At 44.4% G+C, this 17,715-nt stretch overlaps 2 protein-coding genes across 2 annotated transcripts in view; both read right to left on the bottom strand.

Annotated features, from left to right (window-relative positions):
* Positions 1 to 17,715, bottom strand: part of MCC (MCC regulator of WNT signaling pathway) — a 469,138-nt gene that overhangs the window by 400,250 nt on the left and 51,173 nt on the right. The gene's annotated exons all lie outside the window — the stretch shown is intronic.
* Positions 9,865 to 11,044, bottom strand: TSSK1B (testis specific serine kinase 1B). The gene has a single exon (XM_023197714.3). The coding sequence runs from the start codon at positions 10,963 to 10,965 to the stop codon at positions 9,865 to 9,867; it is 1,101 nt and encodes a 366-aa protein (XP_023053482.2). The 5' UTR covers positions 10,966 to 11,044.

Genomic DNA, 17,715 nt, shown 5'->3' with positions numbered 1-17,715 from the left:
GCATGATCAGGTATGGCCCAGCTTGTTGCAGCAGGCCTGGATGACTTGAAGAGCCTTGGAGTATGGACCTGGATGAGCCCAATGGAGATGCAAAAGGATGGAAGAGGCAGAGTGAGCTGGAGGAGCTAGAAGAAATCTGACATGGCATCGGAGATAAGCAGGAATTAGTGAATCCTCTGAAAAATGACTGGGATGACAGAGACTTCTAGTTATATGTGGTAGATTTAATATCCTTAGTTACATTCCTTGTTCCCTTTCAATCCCTCCTGAAACCATCCTAAAAGGATAAAAGAATAAAAAAAGCACAAAACTACAGCAGATCCCCATGACTCATGGATTCTGTGTTTGCTAACTTGTCTACTCAGTAAAACTTTGTAGCCCCAAATCAATACTCATCATGTTTTCCACAATTATTTGTGAATGTGCTCAGAGTGGTGAAAAACTTGAGTCATCCAACACACAAGTTCCCAGCAGAGGTTGAACAAAGCAACACTCTGCCTTTGTTCTGGATCTCATACTGTAAACATCACCCTTTTCATGGTCTATTTAGTGTCGTGTTTTTCATACCTTCATGCTTTTTGTTGATGACTTCGCTGTCTAAAGTGGCCCCCAAGCACAGAGGTGAAGGGCTGTCTAGTTTCCTAGGTGCCTTGCAAAGAAAATACATGTTAGATAAGCTTTGTTCAGGCATGAGTGACAGTGCTGTTGGCCATGAGCCCAATGTTAACGAATCAACAATATATATTAAACAGGGTGTCTTTAAAAAGAAATATACATAACACAAAGCTATGTGTTGATCCTGGGCTCACAAGAATCTAATCCTGTGTTTCCACTAGAAGCAACAATTCAGTATTTACAAATTCAGTATTTGCTGCAACTTTATAAAACATAATTACTGTGAATAATGAGAATTAAGTGGTAGAATAATGAGGAGAACAGAAGTGATGATTAGAACAACTAAATTTCAAAAGTTACAAGGCATATAGATGAGTGGAATCAGCTCACCAGAGAAAGCCAGATTGAAGCAAGTATTGGCTAGGCTCAGAAATAGGAGAGCCAGTGAATACAGCTGAAGCTCAAAACAGGAGAATGAGTTGAAGGTGTGTGTAAGAAGCCATTAGAACTCTATTTCCAACCCCCAACCCAGCACAGTCAAGTTTTCTAAACCCAGACAGAAAATTAATTTATTTTCTACAGTGGCTGATCCCCAGTTGCTTCTGGACTCAGGGTTACCACTCATAGGATAAGGTTATCATCCTGAAATTGGGGAATTCAGGGAAAGTCCACATGGAGAATGGTAAAACTGTTGGCTCCTTTTCCTCCATTCAGCTCTGACAACCCTGGCTACCAGCTTTATACCAACCAGGTGGCAGACTGAAGGACATCCCTCTGGGGATACTGCCTGGGCCAAAAGAAAATATCTGTATAGAATTTGAGGTTAGAAAACAATTTCTAACCTCAAATTCTATGCCCAGTAAAACAATCAATCAAATGAAAGGGCAGAATCAAGACATTTCTCAAAACATTAGCTGTCACTATGCTTCCCAGGAAGCTGCTGGGAGAGGGACACCACCAAAAGGAGGGTGTTCACAAGAAAGACAGAAACACAATATATTAGGCTTGGGTGCATATAACCAATAACCAAGTAAAAGTGGCATAAACAAGAAACAATCCTATTTCTCTCCTATATGACAAGAAGTGAGACTGTTGATCTAATCAAACATTATGATTAGGAGAATAGGTAAAGGAGAAGTGGGTGCATATTTGGAGAGAGGCATTAAATCCACATAGTCCTTGGTGTAAAATCAATACACAATATCTACAATTGAAGAAAACTTGAAGCAATAGTAATGTAAGCAAATTATTATAAATTATAGAGGCAAACATGAGAAGAAACAGCTAAAAGTGTGATCAGTCTTACAAAGAATTGGAATAGGGCAGATGGACAGATGAGTGCTGTTTTTCATTAGGAATTTTGAGTATCTAGTATCTATCTGACTTCTTAAACCACGTATAACCTTGTTCACATGCTGGGGGTGGTGGAAGTGGATGGAGGGAAGATGGGTAGGGAGAGGTCAGGGATCTATGTCATGGGAGTTGGCAATACTCTGAAGCCATGGCAACCAGGCATCATCAAGTGAGTCTGTCAGCCAAGGGCAGAACCCAGGCAGAAGCTCAAAGAGAATTTCCCTTTCTGGAGGCAGCAGACAAGAACTAGGCAGGCCAGGTCCTCAAGGGACTGAGGGCTGGTAGGTTTCCAAGGCAGGCAGCCAGGCCCAGGAAATAAGGCAAAGTGGGGACAAAGGTTTCAGAACTGAGACACCAGGCCAGAACCTGTCTGGATGCCAATGCAAGTAGATGCTGTGCCCCACGGTGCTTGGGACTCACCTCTTACCTCCCTCTGACCTGAGATAAGGATCAGGCTCAGGTTGAGTCTGGCAGATGAGGGCCACAAGGGAAGCAAAACTAGAAACATGGGAGGCTTGACAAACAATAAGTCAACACTGGATCTGAGAGCTATAGGTCACTGTCATCCTTCAAAATGTCTATTGGTTCAAGACTGGGTGCCATAAACAGCCCCTCAAAATCCATCCCCAGGACTAGTTAGTTATGCTGTACCCACACAATGTAATAGTATGCAGCCAACGAAACAAACCCTGAAGGTTCTGGGAAAGTTTTTCTTTTTTGACTTAGGTGTCATCATTTCCTACTTCCTCTTTCTATGTTCTTCATGCCTGAAACATGGCACCTGGCAATGCAGCAACACCTGCGTGAGGAGAATAATCTTGCAACCCTGGGGCAATAAGCATGTGAACAAGCCTATATTTTAAGGATGGCAAAATGTGAAGATGAACAAAGAAAAGGGAAAGGTTCACTGAAGACATCATTAAGCTGCTCACCCTAGAATTCGTGATGTCTCAAATAAAATAACTAAACACATGCCTAACCAATAGGCCTTCCTAATGTGTTGGGGATGGATTTAATTGGAAACTACAACTTCTAGTCTTTTTAATATTTCAGAAACTTAAAATTCACTCCTCTATAATGCGATGGGAGTACAAAATGAGTTCAAAACTCTCCCTCAGTACTCCTGTTTGGAGTAATTACCTCTCTACAAACAAAATCCACAAAACTCATCCTCAAAATTGCCTTTGAGGACTCTAGAGAACTCAAGGTATATGAATTTAATCATCTCTTGCCTCATCACAGCCTAACTGGCATACTTTTTCTATCCCTATGTTGCAGGTAGGGACTCTGAGGGACATACCATCTTCAGGTCTAACCAATTTGTTAGGATAATAAATTACAAAACACATTTATCATCCTCAAAAGTTTGCTAAAGATAATTTTGAATGTATCGCATAAAGGACATTTATAGCAGCTTAAAAGCCCTTAGCCAATTTAAATTAATTGTTTACTTTTAAAAAGCTATAAGAAGAAGTTTGTGTCGTTTCCCTAATACGCAATCAAAGCAATTAAAAACATTTCCCAAATGCTTATGTGGACTGCTGCTGATACAAACTGCTATTGTTTGGGAGTTGACTGGAAAGTTCCCACTGATTTCTGCACATGGAAGAAACATATTGTTGACTTGTAAGAAAATCAAGTTATTCAACTTAATGGATGAGTACAGGAAACAAAACTCTGTTTGCCAAGCAGAATATTTCGCTGTGTTTGTGTTTCCCCTGATCTAAATGTGCTAGCTTTGAATACTGCTTTTAAATTAACATACACAAGTGGCATTTGATATGGTCTACTTTATTCATTAAAACAAAGTGAAGATGATTATGGAGTCACTTTGAAAGGTAGTTTGGGCTTTCTTACTTAATTAATCCATTACACTTAACCTTCCCGTATTTTACTCCCTGCAAGTCTTGCAACCATTATTAACACTATACGAATATGTTCTGCATTATTAAATTTAAGAATTTAGTACTCAATAAAATTCTCTGCAGGAATATTGTTATTAAATGAGTTCATTAAGCCTAACCACACTAACCAACAGCCAAGTGTTGAGGAACACTCATACAAAAGTGGACTACATTCCATCTTCATAACCTCTCCGCTAATTCTAGCAAATGAACATAAGCAATCTCAGTAATTGGAAAGGAAAAAAAATCCAGGAAGGTTACAGAAACCACACATACCTCAGTGGAAACCAGCTTCTCCAAAATAAATGTCCAGGCTTGTCTGAAACTTGCTCCTCATTACATCAACCATCAGTAATTTTCAATTAAGTGTACAATGGGGTCTAGCTCTGCCCTCCCTTATGCCTGTAACGACATGACTGGAAATAACCAGTCCCAACTGGCCACAACCCAGCATTTTCAGAGGGCTTCTACATATAAAATCTTCAACCTCTAGTACAAAGATGATCTCTTAACCACAAGAAAAAAAAATGAATCCCAAGTAGAAGAATGTCAATAGATTTTAATGTATAACTAATATCTGTGGACCCCTGCCCTCACCCTTATTCCCTGTAGTGGATGCTGGGATGCAGAACCACACCCCTCTTTACCGACTGAAGCATGTGTTCTCTCAGTTGCCAGCAGGGTTGCCTGCAGAAGGCTTATGACTGAGTCCCTTCCTGGGAACTGCTTTCTGTGGAAGGAAGACACTTATGCCCCTTCCCTAGAGACGCTCCATATCCAATGACTATTTGACATGAGGCTACAAAGGCCTAGTCCTCTTGCCTCAACTCTTGGCTATGCTGAAGGACCATCTTATTTCCTGAATATCCTGTAAGATCAGCTGAGACATCTCCTGTGAGTCTGTCGCAGTTCAACTTCTCCATGTGCCTAATCCTGTTTCCTTCACTCCCTCACAGGTGTTGATCCCAAGTGTAATCCTAGTGAACCTGACTTAAGGCCTCCCCATCTGAAGAACACAATCTCAAGGAAGAATTTAAGGGGAAACCCATCTACATAGTTTGGCTTTCTGTAAAGAAGTAAGTTAATTCCAACTAAACACAGTTGGACTTTTTAGTTTAAGGGTTTAATTCCTCACAGTCCAAAAGACATTAAATAAAATTTAGGCATTTTAATAGAACTGTCTTTGAAGCCCCCAGGTTCGCTTATCTTAAAAGAACGAGATGTACTTATCTGGCTGAATTGTTTCCCAGTCTAGCTAATAACCTAGATCTATAAAGGTAACAATGTTGGGTAAGAATTTATATCTGTAATCACACTATATCTAAGTATCCCACTATCCATTAGCTCTCCTTCACTGAAGAAATGGGACAAAAACTTTACATGTACTCTTTTTGAGGGGGAGTGTTGTATATTGAATTGTGTTCCCCTTCCCAAATTGATATGCTGAAGCTCTAACCTCCAATGTGACTTTATCTGAAGACAGGGTCTTTAGGAGGTAATTAACGTGAAATGTGGGTCATAAGGTGGGGTTCTAATCCAATTGGACTGTAGAACTACATGAAGAGACAGACAGATCTCTCTTTCTCTCTGTGCCATGTGAGGACACAGTGAGAACGCGGGTGTCTGCAAGCCAGGAAAAGAGCACATTAGCCATCAGCCAGCATCTTAATCTTGGATTTCCTAGCCTCCAGAACCATGAAAAAATTAATTTCTATTATTTAAACCACCCAGTCTATGGTACTTTGTTGTGGTGGCCGGGGCTGACTAATATAGGGGGTGAAGGGACATGTAATGCAAGTAAACTAAAGCACTTATTCCTCACAAATGCCTCACTTGTTTTCCTCTTCAGCTCTGCATCACTCCTTTTTCTCAACCTCTTTGCTTCAGGTCCCTTTTCCCCCTCATTCAGTGTTAGTGCCTTTGACTCAAGAGTGGTACACATATTTTCAGGCCCTGGCTAGACCAGTTGGTGGTGTTCTGTTCAGGGCTTCAAAGGCTGCTGGGTCATGGCCTAAAGTCTATTCAGAGAAATTCTGAGGACACTCCATATAGTGAGGAGAATTTGGAAATAAGGTGGCTGAGAGCTAAATAAGCAAACATATAAACAAATGAATGAACAAAGAAACCAACACAGTGAACGACATTAGCAACATATAGAAGTAAAATGTTCTGTGAGATAATCCTGTGGGTGGGAAAACACTAAAACCTAATCAAGGTCACATCTTTGTACATTCAGGCCTGAAATGCAATCACAACAGTCACTGTGATCTAAGAAACTGCCAGGAGAGCTCATGAGTTCACAGATGGAGGAAACCATTGGGATTAGCCACAGATTTCCCTTCTGGATCCAAGCAACCTTCTCATTAGAACTTGGTTGCCTATTTCTCTTCCCCACTTGGGAGTGACAGAGTATGCGTGACTCTGTTAATACATGTGTTCCATCGCACTTGGTAGTTATTTTTTCAACACTAACTTGGAAAAATGGAAGCCTGGGAGGTATATCAATCTTTCATCAGTTTTGTTAACATGAATTAGCTCCATTGAGCTAGGTCATCCCTGACGGAATGCTAAAATCTAATTTTGGACCATAAAGTTCCTAGTAGGGCAGAGCACCAGCTAAAGTTCTTCCTATGTAGATAGTTGGTCTCCCTTAGTTATTTTAGGTAAGCTGGAGCTGTATTAAAGGGGAGCCTCGAATGCTGGATTTAAGATGGGCCTCTATTCTCTATGCAACAAAGGTCTAGCCCTCTGAGGGTAGAAACATAAGTAAAATTTTATGTTGAGAAGATGACATTGGCAGTGTATGAAAGACAGGCTGGAAGCTAGTCAGAGTAAACAGGAAGGACAGTTCCTCAGGACAGTTGCTCAGGGTGAGGATCTGAAGTGGTCTAGTGGGAATCAGAAAGCATGTATATAAGAGACAAAGCAAAGACAGAATCAAGAGGTCTTGCCAACTTTGTCGGAGGGCATGGAAAAGTCAGTTCTGGGGCTGGTTGAGTGTGAAAAGTAGTGATAAGAGAAGAAGCTGCTACAGAGATCAGAGTGTGCTAGTTGGAGGGTGGTCAGTGTGCAGAGACAGCAGATGGAACTGATCATGAGGGCCTATATTCTGAAGAGAAGCTTGGTTACAGGAATAAGCTTCAGAGTTAATAGTGCAGGGTAAACTTATGGAAATGAGTATGAACACTGAGAGGGGCACATGGAGAATGGAAAGGAGAGGGACCAAGCCTTGTTGAAAGCTAAAATGTGTATGGTAGGAAGAACAATGGTCTAAAAAGAAAAGGAGCCAGTGGCAATAGAGAAGGATGAGGGTAATTGAGAGCTCTCTGAAGAGGTAGCTATGGTCTCAGAAGAGTAGGAAGTGAGATCATCTGCTGAGGGAGAAAGGAAGGGGAGGAGCTTGAGGTAGTGAAAGGATTGGAGGAGTTTTCCAGGGGATTATGGGAGAGAGTTGAGAAGAGGTGAAGAGATGGCTAACTGAACAGTGCTAAGGGCCTAACCAGATTAGTTGGGTGTGGTGGTTGTATTAGTTTGCTAGGGCTGCTATGACAAAGTACCACAAACTGAGGGGTTTAGACAACAGAAAGGTAGTGATTTACACTTCTGGAGGCCAGAAAGTCTAAGATCGAGGAGTTGGCAGGGCCTTTCTCCCTCTGAGGGCACTAGGAAAGGATCTGTTCCAGGCCTCTCTCCTGGGCACCAGTCATATTTGATTAGTATCTCACCCTGCTCCAGTATGATCTTAACTAATTATATCTGCAATGACTATTTCCAAACAAGGTCACATCTTGAGGTACAAGGGGCTAGGACATCTACATATAAATGGGGTGGGTGAAGGGCTTCCTGGGGCATTAGAAAACTAGAGGCAGAGATGCTGTTCAGGGACACCTGAGTACTGACTCTGGTTTCTTCCTGCTCCTGCAACAGGCCATGAGGCTGTGGTCTTACAAGGGTATACCTTGAGGCTGTAGTTTAAAAGCTAACAGTGTGGCCAGGCATGGTGGCTCATGCCTGTAATCCTAGCAGTTTGGGAGGCCAAGGGCGGTGGATCACGAGGTCAAGAGTTCAAGATCAGCCTAGCCAACATGGTGAAACCTCGTCTCTACTAAAAATATAAAAATTAGTGCCAGGTACAGTGGCTCTTGCCTGTAATCCCAGCACTTTGGGAGGCTAAGGTGGGTGGATCACGAGGTCAAGAGATTAAGACCATCCTAGTCAACATGGTGAAACCCTATCTCTACTAAAAATACAAAAATTAGCTGGGCGTGGTGGCGCACGCCTTTAGTCCCAGCTACTTGGGAGGCTGAGGCAGGAGAATCGGTTGAACCCAGGAGGCGGAGGTTGCTGTGAGCCAAGATCGCGTCACTGCACTCCAGCCTGGAGACAGAGCGAGATTACCTCTCAAGAAACAAACAAACAAAAACAAAAATTAGTTGGGCATGGTGGCACATGCCTGTAATCCCAGCTACTCAGGAGGCTGAGGCAGGAGAATTGCTTAACCAGGACCTGGGAGGCGGAGGTTGCAGTGAGCCGAGATCACACCACTGCCCACTCCAGCCTGGGCTACAGAGGGAGGCTCCATCTCAAAAAGAAAAAAGAAAAAAATAAAAGCTAACAGTGTTGACTCTGAGCTGGAGCGTGCCTGGGCTTTCACCTTGGCTCTGCCACGTATTTATCATGTGCCCGGAGACAAGTGATCTACACTGACTTTACTCAATTTTGTGTCTATAAAATGGGAATAATAATGGGACCCATCCCATAGGGTTATGAGAACCAAACACATGAATAAATAGCCTAACGGAGTTGTATTATTCTCATTTTATAGATAAAGACACTGAGACATAGATTAACCAACTTGCCCAAGATCATCTAGTAGCAGAGTGAAAACCAGTCTACAGAAATCAAAAGTTCATATTTTTCACTATTACGTTACATTGTTTCCAGTATTAGCTGATTCGTTTGTCCATTAATTGGATATTAGCATTTAAATAAAAAATTGATAAGGAAAAACGAAAAATCAAACATTTTCCTTTGTCTGTAAAACTTTCTTCTGGGGATGCTGGGGAGTAAATTGGCTACAAAATCAATTACAAGGAGAAGGATTAAATATAAAGTGTTAAAAACAGGAATATAATTTCCAAGTGCTCTTTCCCAAATATTACCACTACAAGGTTTGAACAGGAAAAAGCCAGTAGAGATAAGAAAAATCAAAACTGAATAAACTAGATGTTAAATCAGCTTCTATTTATTCTTGTCTTTCCTCTCATTTTGTCCAGTTGCCATGCTACTCCTGAGGATCTAGGATAATACTGAAAGAAGCACATATGGGGCACGAGATTTCCAACACTTTAAAGCTTAATGCTTTACAAGGATGTTTTGAGGCTTCTTTAAGTTTATGGATCTTGCCCAGAGCTGCAGTCGGAGGCCTGGAGGCTGCCCCCGAGAGTGCCCGCGAGCCCGCGGCCCAGCCGAAGCTCTTTCCCGCCGCCTCTCCGCCCCTCGTCCCTGTCCAGCCCCGCCCGACCCCCACCCAGTCCGGTCCCCTGACCCTCAGTCCGGCCCGGTCTGGCCTCCCAGCAGGGTCACGCAGCCGCCCGGGGAGGATGAAAGGAGGATAAATGGGCGCAAGGCAGACAGCGGCCTTCCTGCTGCTCTTCCCGCTCGTGCTGTCACAGCCGCTGCGGCCAGTGGGGCCCCTCTGCGGAGACAGGCTCTGCGTCCAGCACCTGCTCCGGGTCACGCTCTGGGGAAGCAGGAGTCGCACGGCTGTCTCAGCCTTGCATTTGACTTTGGCCTCATCCACCTCGGGGCCACGCGAGAACCACGTGGGTTACCAAGTTCAAGGGGGGAGAGAGGAAACGGACGAAAACGGCGGCCCATCTGGGACTGCCTTCCTTCTCTGGCTCCACCCTTGACTTCTTCAGAGCTCGGGCTTGAAGCCTTGAGCTCCATGTTACTCCCTGGGCCGCAAGAAGCTCACTAGGCCCACTCTTCAGAGTAGTGTCTCTGGAGGCTGTTGGGGGGGCCCTTCCTCTGTCTCCCCGGTCGACGGCTCGCCGGGGATACCCAGGATCTCCGACTGCCTGGACATTTGCGTTTCTGCCCCCTCGGGTTTTGTCTCAGGCTGTGCCTGCGGCTGTGCCTCTGCCTCAGGCTCCAGCTTGGTGGCAGACTTCTTGTCAGAGACGGGTTCGGGGGTCCACAAGGGTTCAATTCCCCGGGAACTCTCCCCCTCCTTGCTGATGGCCACAGAGGGAGATCCCCATGCCTTGGGCTGCATCCAGCAGTGGCTGAGGATCTCGTCGATACGGAGCCGCCTGTTGACGTCGGGCTGCAGCATGCGGTAGATGAGGTCCTTGCACTCGCCTGTCAGGTGCTTCGATCGTGGAAAGTTGAGGCGGTGCTCCTTCTGGATACGCAGCATCTTCTTGATGTTGGAATCGTCGTAGGGCATGGAGCCGCAGACCATGATATAGAGGATCACGCCTAGGCTCCAGATGTCATACACCTTGGGCTGGTAGGGAATGCCCTGCAGCACTTCTGGGGCCGCATACGCTGGTGACCCGCAGAAGGTCTTGCTTAATGCCATTCGACCACTGTCATCCCGCAGGCAGCGCTTGGAGAAGCTGAAGTCAGACAGCTTGATGTTGAAGTCCTTGTCGAGGAGAAGGTTGTCACACTTGAGGTCCCGGTGGACGACATCCAGGTCGTGACAGTACTTGATGGCCAAGGAAAGCTGGTGGAACTTCTTGCGAGCTTCGTCCTCATGCAGGGCTCCCCGGGTTTTGATTAACTCAAGGAGGTCGCCCTGGACCGCAAGCTCCATGACGATGTAGACCTTGCCATGTGATGTCTCGAAGATCTCGTAGGTCTTGATGATGGAGCAGTGGTTTACCATGGCCAGAATCTCAATTTCCCGGGGAAGGAATTTCTCCAAGAAGTCTGTGGGGGCTTTCTTGCGGTCGATGATCTTGATCGCCACATTGAACTTCAGGCGCTCAGAGTAAGCAGATTTTACTTTTGCATAGGAGCCCTCTCCCAAATTTCTCCCCAGGAGGTAGCCTCGTCGCTTGAGGACAGCGGCATCATCCATGGTCCCAGGAGTGCCCAGTGCCTCTGAGGCTGCCCTCTACAGCCCTGAGGCGCATGGGCCAGCAGTGTGCTCATTTACATCCTGGACAGAGTCCTTTGGGCTGGCCAGGCCTGCTGTTCCTGCCTCCTAGAGGCCAAGACTCTGGAGTGGAACATTTGGCACTGTCTCCCAGGTGACTTCAGTCAGTGAAGTCACAAAGGAGGAGTGCCCTGGGGGAATGAGGCTCTGGCCTGAGGCACTTGGACTTGGAATCCTGGAAGGCTGGCCAGTAGGCTGGAGCAGACAAGATGAGCAGAGAGTGGCCTCATGTCTTGCTGGGACCTGAGGTAGAAGCGGGCTGTGTGGGACACACGGGTCTGCCCACGCTTCCAAACCCAGAACCAGGCCTGCTTGTGCAGAGGTGAGGCCACTTCTTGCAAGCCAGGGCATCTGAGGAGGGTTTAATAAAGGGACGATTAATAAAGGTGGGAGTAGGCTGTAGGGAACTCTGAGGGTAACACAGGTACCCCAAGGTAGTAGCAGATCCCTAGCCTGCATGGAAAAGGCTGGGAATGGTCCCTGGAACCCAGAAAGAGTAGTGTAGACAGGACCACCTTGAGAGAAGCAGTGGCCTTCGGTGGAGAAAAAGCCAGCCTCATTGACCCTACAGGCTGGCAGGGGATGGGAGGAAGTCCCATCCCTGACCTCTTTTTCTCCCCTTCAGCCCTTGACGCTGTCCACACAGGCGACCCTCAGGGGTGCAGAGCAGGGCCAAGGAGGGTGCTGTGTCAAGAAGGTAGAAAGTCTCCTGGCCCTGGAGTCATGTAGTTTGAGATGTCTGGATTCTGCCCCCTCACTATACATCTCTTACCTTGTCTGAGCCTTTGATGGCTTCTTACAGCAGCTCTGTGGGAAGACAAGCAGCAGGAGTTCTGCTCTTGGCTGTGAGCTCCCTCCAGGGGACCTGCCCAGCCACAGCCCTGGCTGGGCTCCCAGGGCAGATCTGGGGCTGGGGGCTGAAGGTGGGGCCTGGATGCCACACTGAGCACTGGCGGCTCCTCTGAGGACATTACAAGCAGCAAGGGCAGCACTGGACAGCGACCATCGTTTCTGCTGGCAGTGGAGCCTCTGCTATGACTGGTTCTGTGTCCAGCACCTGCTCTGGGCCACACTGTCCGGGAGAAGGAGTTGCACGACTGTCCTAGCCTTCAATTTGACTTTGGCCTCATCCACCTAGAGGGGTGAGCACTTCTTCCTCACATAAGCCAGGCGGAACCCTGGGCCCCGCAGGAGTGAGTGAGTAGGGCTGGATGTCGCTCAGGCTGGGCTGGGTGCCCACCAGCTATGACCCTTCTCCCTTTTCTCTGCTTCTTCACCTTCTTCCCCAACCCTGACTGCCCACTGTCAGTCCTTTGTGTGTGGTTGGTGCTCCTTCCTCCAGACAGCCTCCTTCTCCTTCCTGCTGGGGATACCCCAAGTGCTGTCTCTTGGAAACCAAAAATAAAATTCTGATCTCCCCAGCCATCTAAAGGGACCACTCCTCTCAGCCAAGGGCATTCCAAAGTTAACCTGAAAAACTAGTTCAGGCCATGATAGGAAGTGGGAGTCTGGGAGGCCTCATCATCCCTCCTCCCTTCAGGTTTCAGGCACAGCTGAGCAGCAGTAACATCGACACAGAGACCTGAAGACTGACAACTGACTCTCGCAGTAAGATACAGCAGGCTCTGAAAGAAACTGAAGTATTTTACTATCAAACAGATTTCTTCGACATATTTTGAAACGGTTCTGCAAAGCTGTCTCTTGTGAGGAAAATCTACATTCTGTAAAGAATCTCCTTCCCTTTCCAGGTCTTTTCTACTAAGAGAATTAACTAATTCTGATAAGAAACATTAAGTGTGTTCTTTCTGAAGCCTGATACCTGGAGGCTTCATCTGCCTAAGAACCTTGGTCCCCAGAGACAGTTCCTCCTATTGGTTCCAGGTCTTTAGATAAACTCTTTGAGCCAATTGCCAATCAGAAAATCTTTGAATCCACATGACCCGGAAGCCCAACTCCCACTTTGAAGTTGCCCCTCCTCTTCCGACTGAACCCATGTATACCTTACATGTACTGATTGATATCTCGTGCTTCCCTAAAATGTATAAAACCAAGTTGTCCCTACCCCCTTGGGCACTTGTTGTCAGGATCTTCTGGGGCTGTCCTGGGCCATTAATCACATATTGGCTCAGAAGAAATCTCTTTAAAAAAAAGTTTATTTATATTGCTGTCTACGATGAAAAATATCCAATGTTATGTTTACTCTTTGTAATTAAATGCTAAAAAATTTATTTTGAACCCAATGCTGTTTTCTTTACTGAGTTACCCTACAAAGGCAATAGGGAAAGAAAAGCAGAGGCAAATGCAAGAGAGAGCAGGGAAGGCAGCTTCTTGCAAATGGGGCTTTCTCATTTGCGTGTCCCCGGCTGCCCTCCGCACAGAGCTTTACACACAGTCATAAACACTGGCTGAGTGACTGATCGTGGCAAAGAAAAGAAGAGAAAAAAAATTCATTTTCCTCCATTGCTCCCTTACCCCTGTTATGTGCTATGTCTTCCAAGGATAAAGACAATGAGGTATGAGGTATTCACTCAAAATGATAATTACCTTGGGATTATGTAGAAATATTGTATCTAAAATCCTAAACTGACAGGATCATTGAATATTTATTTGCATTTTACAAAAATCTGGGCAACAGATGACACACATACACTCACAAATATACATATACATATAAAACACCTGGAGATCATGGAGGAATATTGCTGCACTTGAATTATATCTATTTTGGCTCAAAATTCTCTGAGATATATTTCTAAAATCTACTCTGCCATCTCCCACCCCCTTTTTGTCTTTGGTTCTTCAGATGCTTTAAATTCAAAAGACTCCTTATCTATATCCCAGATAGAAGAGTTCTTCTAAATCCCTGACCAAGGCATTTTATTATTGATTTCATTGCTCTTGGGTGTAGAGTGAACAGGTAAATATATGCTGTACAAGGAATTTTGGCAGGAGTGGTGAGGGGCTCCGGCTCTCTGCTTCACACCTCAGGTCTGCTCCTTCAGTGCCATGTGGGATTCTCTTTGGATACCATCCGATAGGTTGGGAAGGCATCCTAAAATCGACGCTGAAGTTGTCAATATCACCAGTCTATGGACCTAGTGACAGAGCAAGCAGAACTCTGAGAATCTGGGAAGAAAAGCAGTTTTCTAATGCAGAATGCATGAGAGGAGAGCCAATCCTTGGTCCTAGGGTTCTGACAACTCATTTTGTGACCTTAGGCAAGTGACTGTGTTTCTTGCCCCCTAACTTTCTTTATTTTTGGGTTATGGGGGGGATCTTTAACTAGAAATTGTTAACGTCCTATAGAATGACACCTAACACTTTTTGATTCTATATCTAAAGACATGTTATCAAGGGTTCCATCTGCCATACGGTGAGGTGTAGGAGCTGAGGTAGTTAAGAGCATCAGACATGGAGCAGATAAATCTGGTTTTAAATCCCAGCGGCCACATCTTATTAGTACAATGTGACTCTTGGAAAGTAAGTTTTACAGATGAAGTTATCTAATTTACCTAGTTATCTTACAGAGGCAATAGGAAAAGTATATAAGGAAAAAAGGTATGCAAAATAGGTATGCACTTTACAGTGATTGTGAGGATTAGACAAGGTGATTCCTGGTATATTACCTCTTATGACATCATAATGGTCTAAAGCAGAGGCATTCTACTCCATTGGGCCCAAGTTATGTAAAAAATAATATTCAGTATAATATAGATTATACCTTAGAATATCTCAGAAGGGATCCTGTAAACAATTTTCTAGTATCTGTTAAATACTTTTCTTAACACTATTAAGCACTATAGGGAAGCTAAAAACACTATGATATGGCCTCATCTTCTAAAAATTTGTTATTTAGTTGACAAAACCGCTAGAATATAGCTATGAGTGTCATAATATATAAAATATTAAACTTAGATAGATTTTTTAAAGTACTTATTTTGCAGTAAATTGCCTAAGCTTATGGGAGAGAAAAAAATCAGAGGGCTGGGGTTGCCCAGGAAGGTGTTAGAGCTTCCTTGGGCAGGATCCCCTGGCTGGGAGGTGACCCAGGATAGGGTGTGGAGGCAGTGTCTTCTAAAAGCACAGTTCCTAAAACCAAAGGACACCAGGAACATAACAATGCAGGGTCAAAGTCTATGCTAAGGAAACAAAATTTGAAAACCAGGTTGAAAATTCCAAGAGATCAGACAGAAATGTTTCCATGGTTTAATTTGGAAAAGGTATAAGGAGCCCAGGTTGCTGATCAGTTAGGCAGGCCAAAGCTGGAGCGTCGGGGAGCAAGCCTAGTGGTAAAAGGCAGGCTCAGAGTGAAGTGTCAGTCAAGTCCTAGACCTGGGTGTGGAGGCATGCTGAGTGCATTTCAAGTGGCTCACAAACGAAAATTGGAGGGTTTCACGGAGGTGATGAGACACACAGGCCTTGAAACAAAGGTAGATGTACATAGGTGATATAGGAAAGGGAAATGGCATTCAAACAAAACACAGATAAATGAATGAATATGGCCAAGAACAAACCTTTATTAGATGACAAATGCCTTGGAAAGGATAGAGATGAATATAACATGGTAGGTACCCTCAGAAGATCTCTCAGTGTTCTGGTCCACCTCACAACTGGAAGCACTAGGAAGCAAAATCCAATGGCCAGTCATAAGTTTTCTGCTAGAGAATCATGTCACTGAAGATAGACGAGGAGGCAAAATCCTAGCCTGTGGCGGTTAATCTTAGGTTGTGATGGTTAATAACTGATTCAATCTCTTTGAGCCTCAGTACATACATTTGTAAAATAGGGACTATAATAGTTTCTAGCTCAAGGGATTGTTGCAAGGATCCAAAAATATAATGATATATAATACTTAGCAAAAGGCTAGCACACAGTGGCTACTTAGCAAGTGTTGGCTTTTACTATTATTATTAATGGTCATTTTATTTTTACAGATAGAGTTTTGCTCTGTTGCCCACACTGGAGTGCAGTGGCACAACCATACCTCACTGTAGCCTCAACCTCCTGGCCTCAAGGGATCCTCCTACCTCAGCCTCCCAAAGTATTGGGATTACAGGCTTGAGCCACTGTGCTTGATATATTAGCGGTCATTTTTATTGCATCTGAGCTATCATTGCTGCCTTAGTGAATACCCTCATCTCTTCTCACACAGTTGCTATGATAGTGCCCTTACTGGTCTCTCTACTTCCAGTGTGGCATTTCTCCTCATTGCAGCCCAGTGCTCCTTATTAAAGATCAATCAGGATAGTTTATTCCCCTGCTTGAAATTCTTGAGTAGACTCTCATGGTCCTTAGAAAAAAGTAGAAGTTCCTTCAGAATCTGAGGCCCTTTATCATCTGGATCCTGCTACTGCCTCCTGGCTCCCTCAGATACTCTACTTCAGCTACACCCTCCACCCACCCCCAGGCAGATTCACAACACCTTGATTTCATTTTGTCATGGACACACCACTCTATAGTGTATTTCATTTAATTCCAACCAAATGTTTCCATGGCAAACGCTGCATCTTACTGGTCTTTGGATTCACAATGCACAATGCTCCATAGGTACTCAATAGATACTTGTTTAAAGAAAAGAAAAAAAAATAAGAAAGTAAAGAAGAGATGGAAGGAAAAAGAGAGGGAGGTGGAGGAGGAGAGAAAGAAGACAGGGAAGGAATAAGGGGGGAGGGAAAAAACAAAGGGTGAGAAAGAAAAACAAAGGTAGAAAGAATGATGTCTATATCCTTTAAGGGAACAGGTAAGAAACTCATTTTCAGTAGATCTGTTGGCAAATAAAGAAAGAAGAGGAGGAAGAAGGAACAGTAAAGAGAAGAAAAAGAAAGAAATCAGGGATGATATCAGAAGTTTAACAATGCATATAATTACTATGGCTGATAATGAAAGATCCACCTGACTTTTTATATTACTGCTGGAATCGTAGTATGACAGGGACAACCATTAATGTGTATGTGTTCATAGCATTTTCTCCTCCTTTCTACTCCCTATACTCACTGTGTATTTGCAGATTAGGTTAATAGGGAAGATAAATAAATAGGAAAGACAGATGCAGAATTAGAAAAAAACAAGTTCTGGCAAGGCGTGGTGGCTAACGCCTGTAATCCCAACACTTTGAGAGGCCGAGGCGGGCAGATCACTTGAGGTCGTGAGTTTGAGACCAGCCTGGCCAACATGGTGAAACCCTGTCTCTAATAAAAATACAAAAATTAGCCAGGTATAGCGGTGGGTGCCTGTAATCCCAGCTACTCAGGAGGCTGAGACAGGAGAATCTCCTGAACCCAGGAGGCGGAGGTTACAGTGAGCCGAGAGGGCGCCACTGCACTCTAGCCTGGGCGACTGAACAAGACTCTGTATCCAAAAAGAAAAAGAAAAAAGAAAGAAACAAAACAAAACTAAAAAACAAGTTCTATTTATAGTAAAGAGAATGGTGTAAAACTGGGGCTGGAAAACATTTTCTATAAAGAGCTAGGAAATAAATATTTTAGATTCTGGGGCCTCATGTGGTCTCTATCACTTATTCTTTTTTGTTTTGTACAGCACTTTTTTTTATTATACTTTAAATTCTGGGGTACATGTGTGGAACGTGCAGTTTTGTTACATAGCTATACATGTGCCATGGTGGTTTGCTGCACCCACCAACCCATCACCTACATTAGGTATTTCTCCTAATAC

Source organism: Piliocolobus tephrosceles, chromosome 4 (genome assembly GCF_002776525.5).
Source record: "Piliocolobus tephrosceles isolate RC106 chromosome 4, ASM277652v3, whole genome shotgun sequence".
Classification (NCBI taxonomy): Eukaryota; Metazoa; Chordata; class Mammalia; order Primates; family Cercopithecidae; genus Piliocolobus; species Piliocolobus tephrosceles.
The sequence above is the reverse complement of the archived record's forward strand: the minus strand, read 5'-3'. Positions and strand labels throughout refer to the sequence as shown.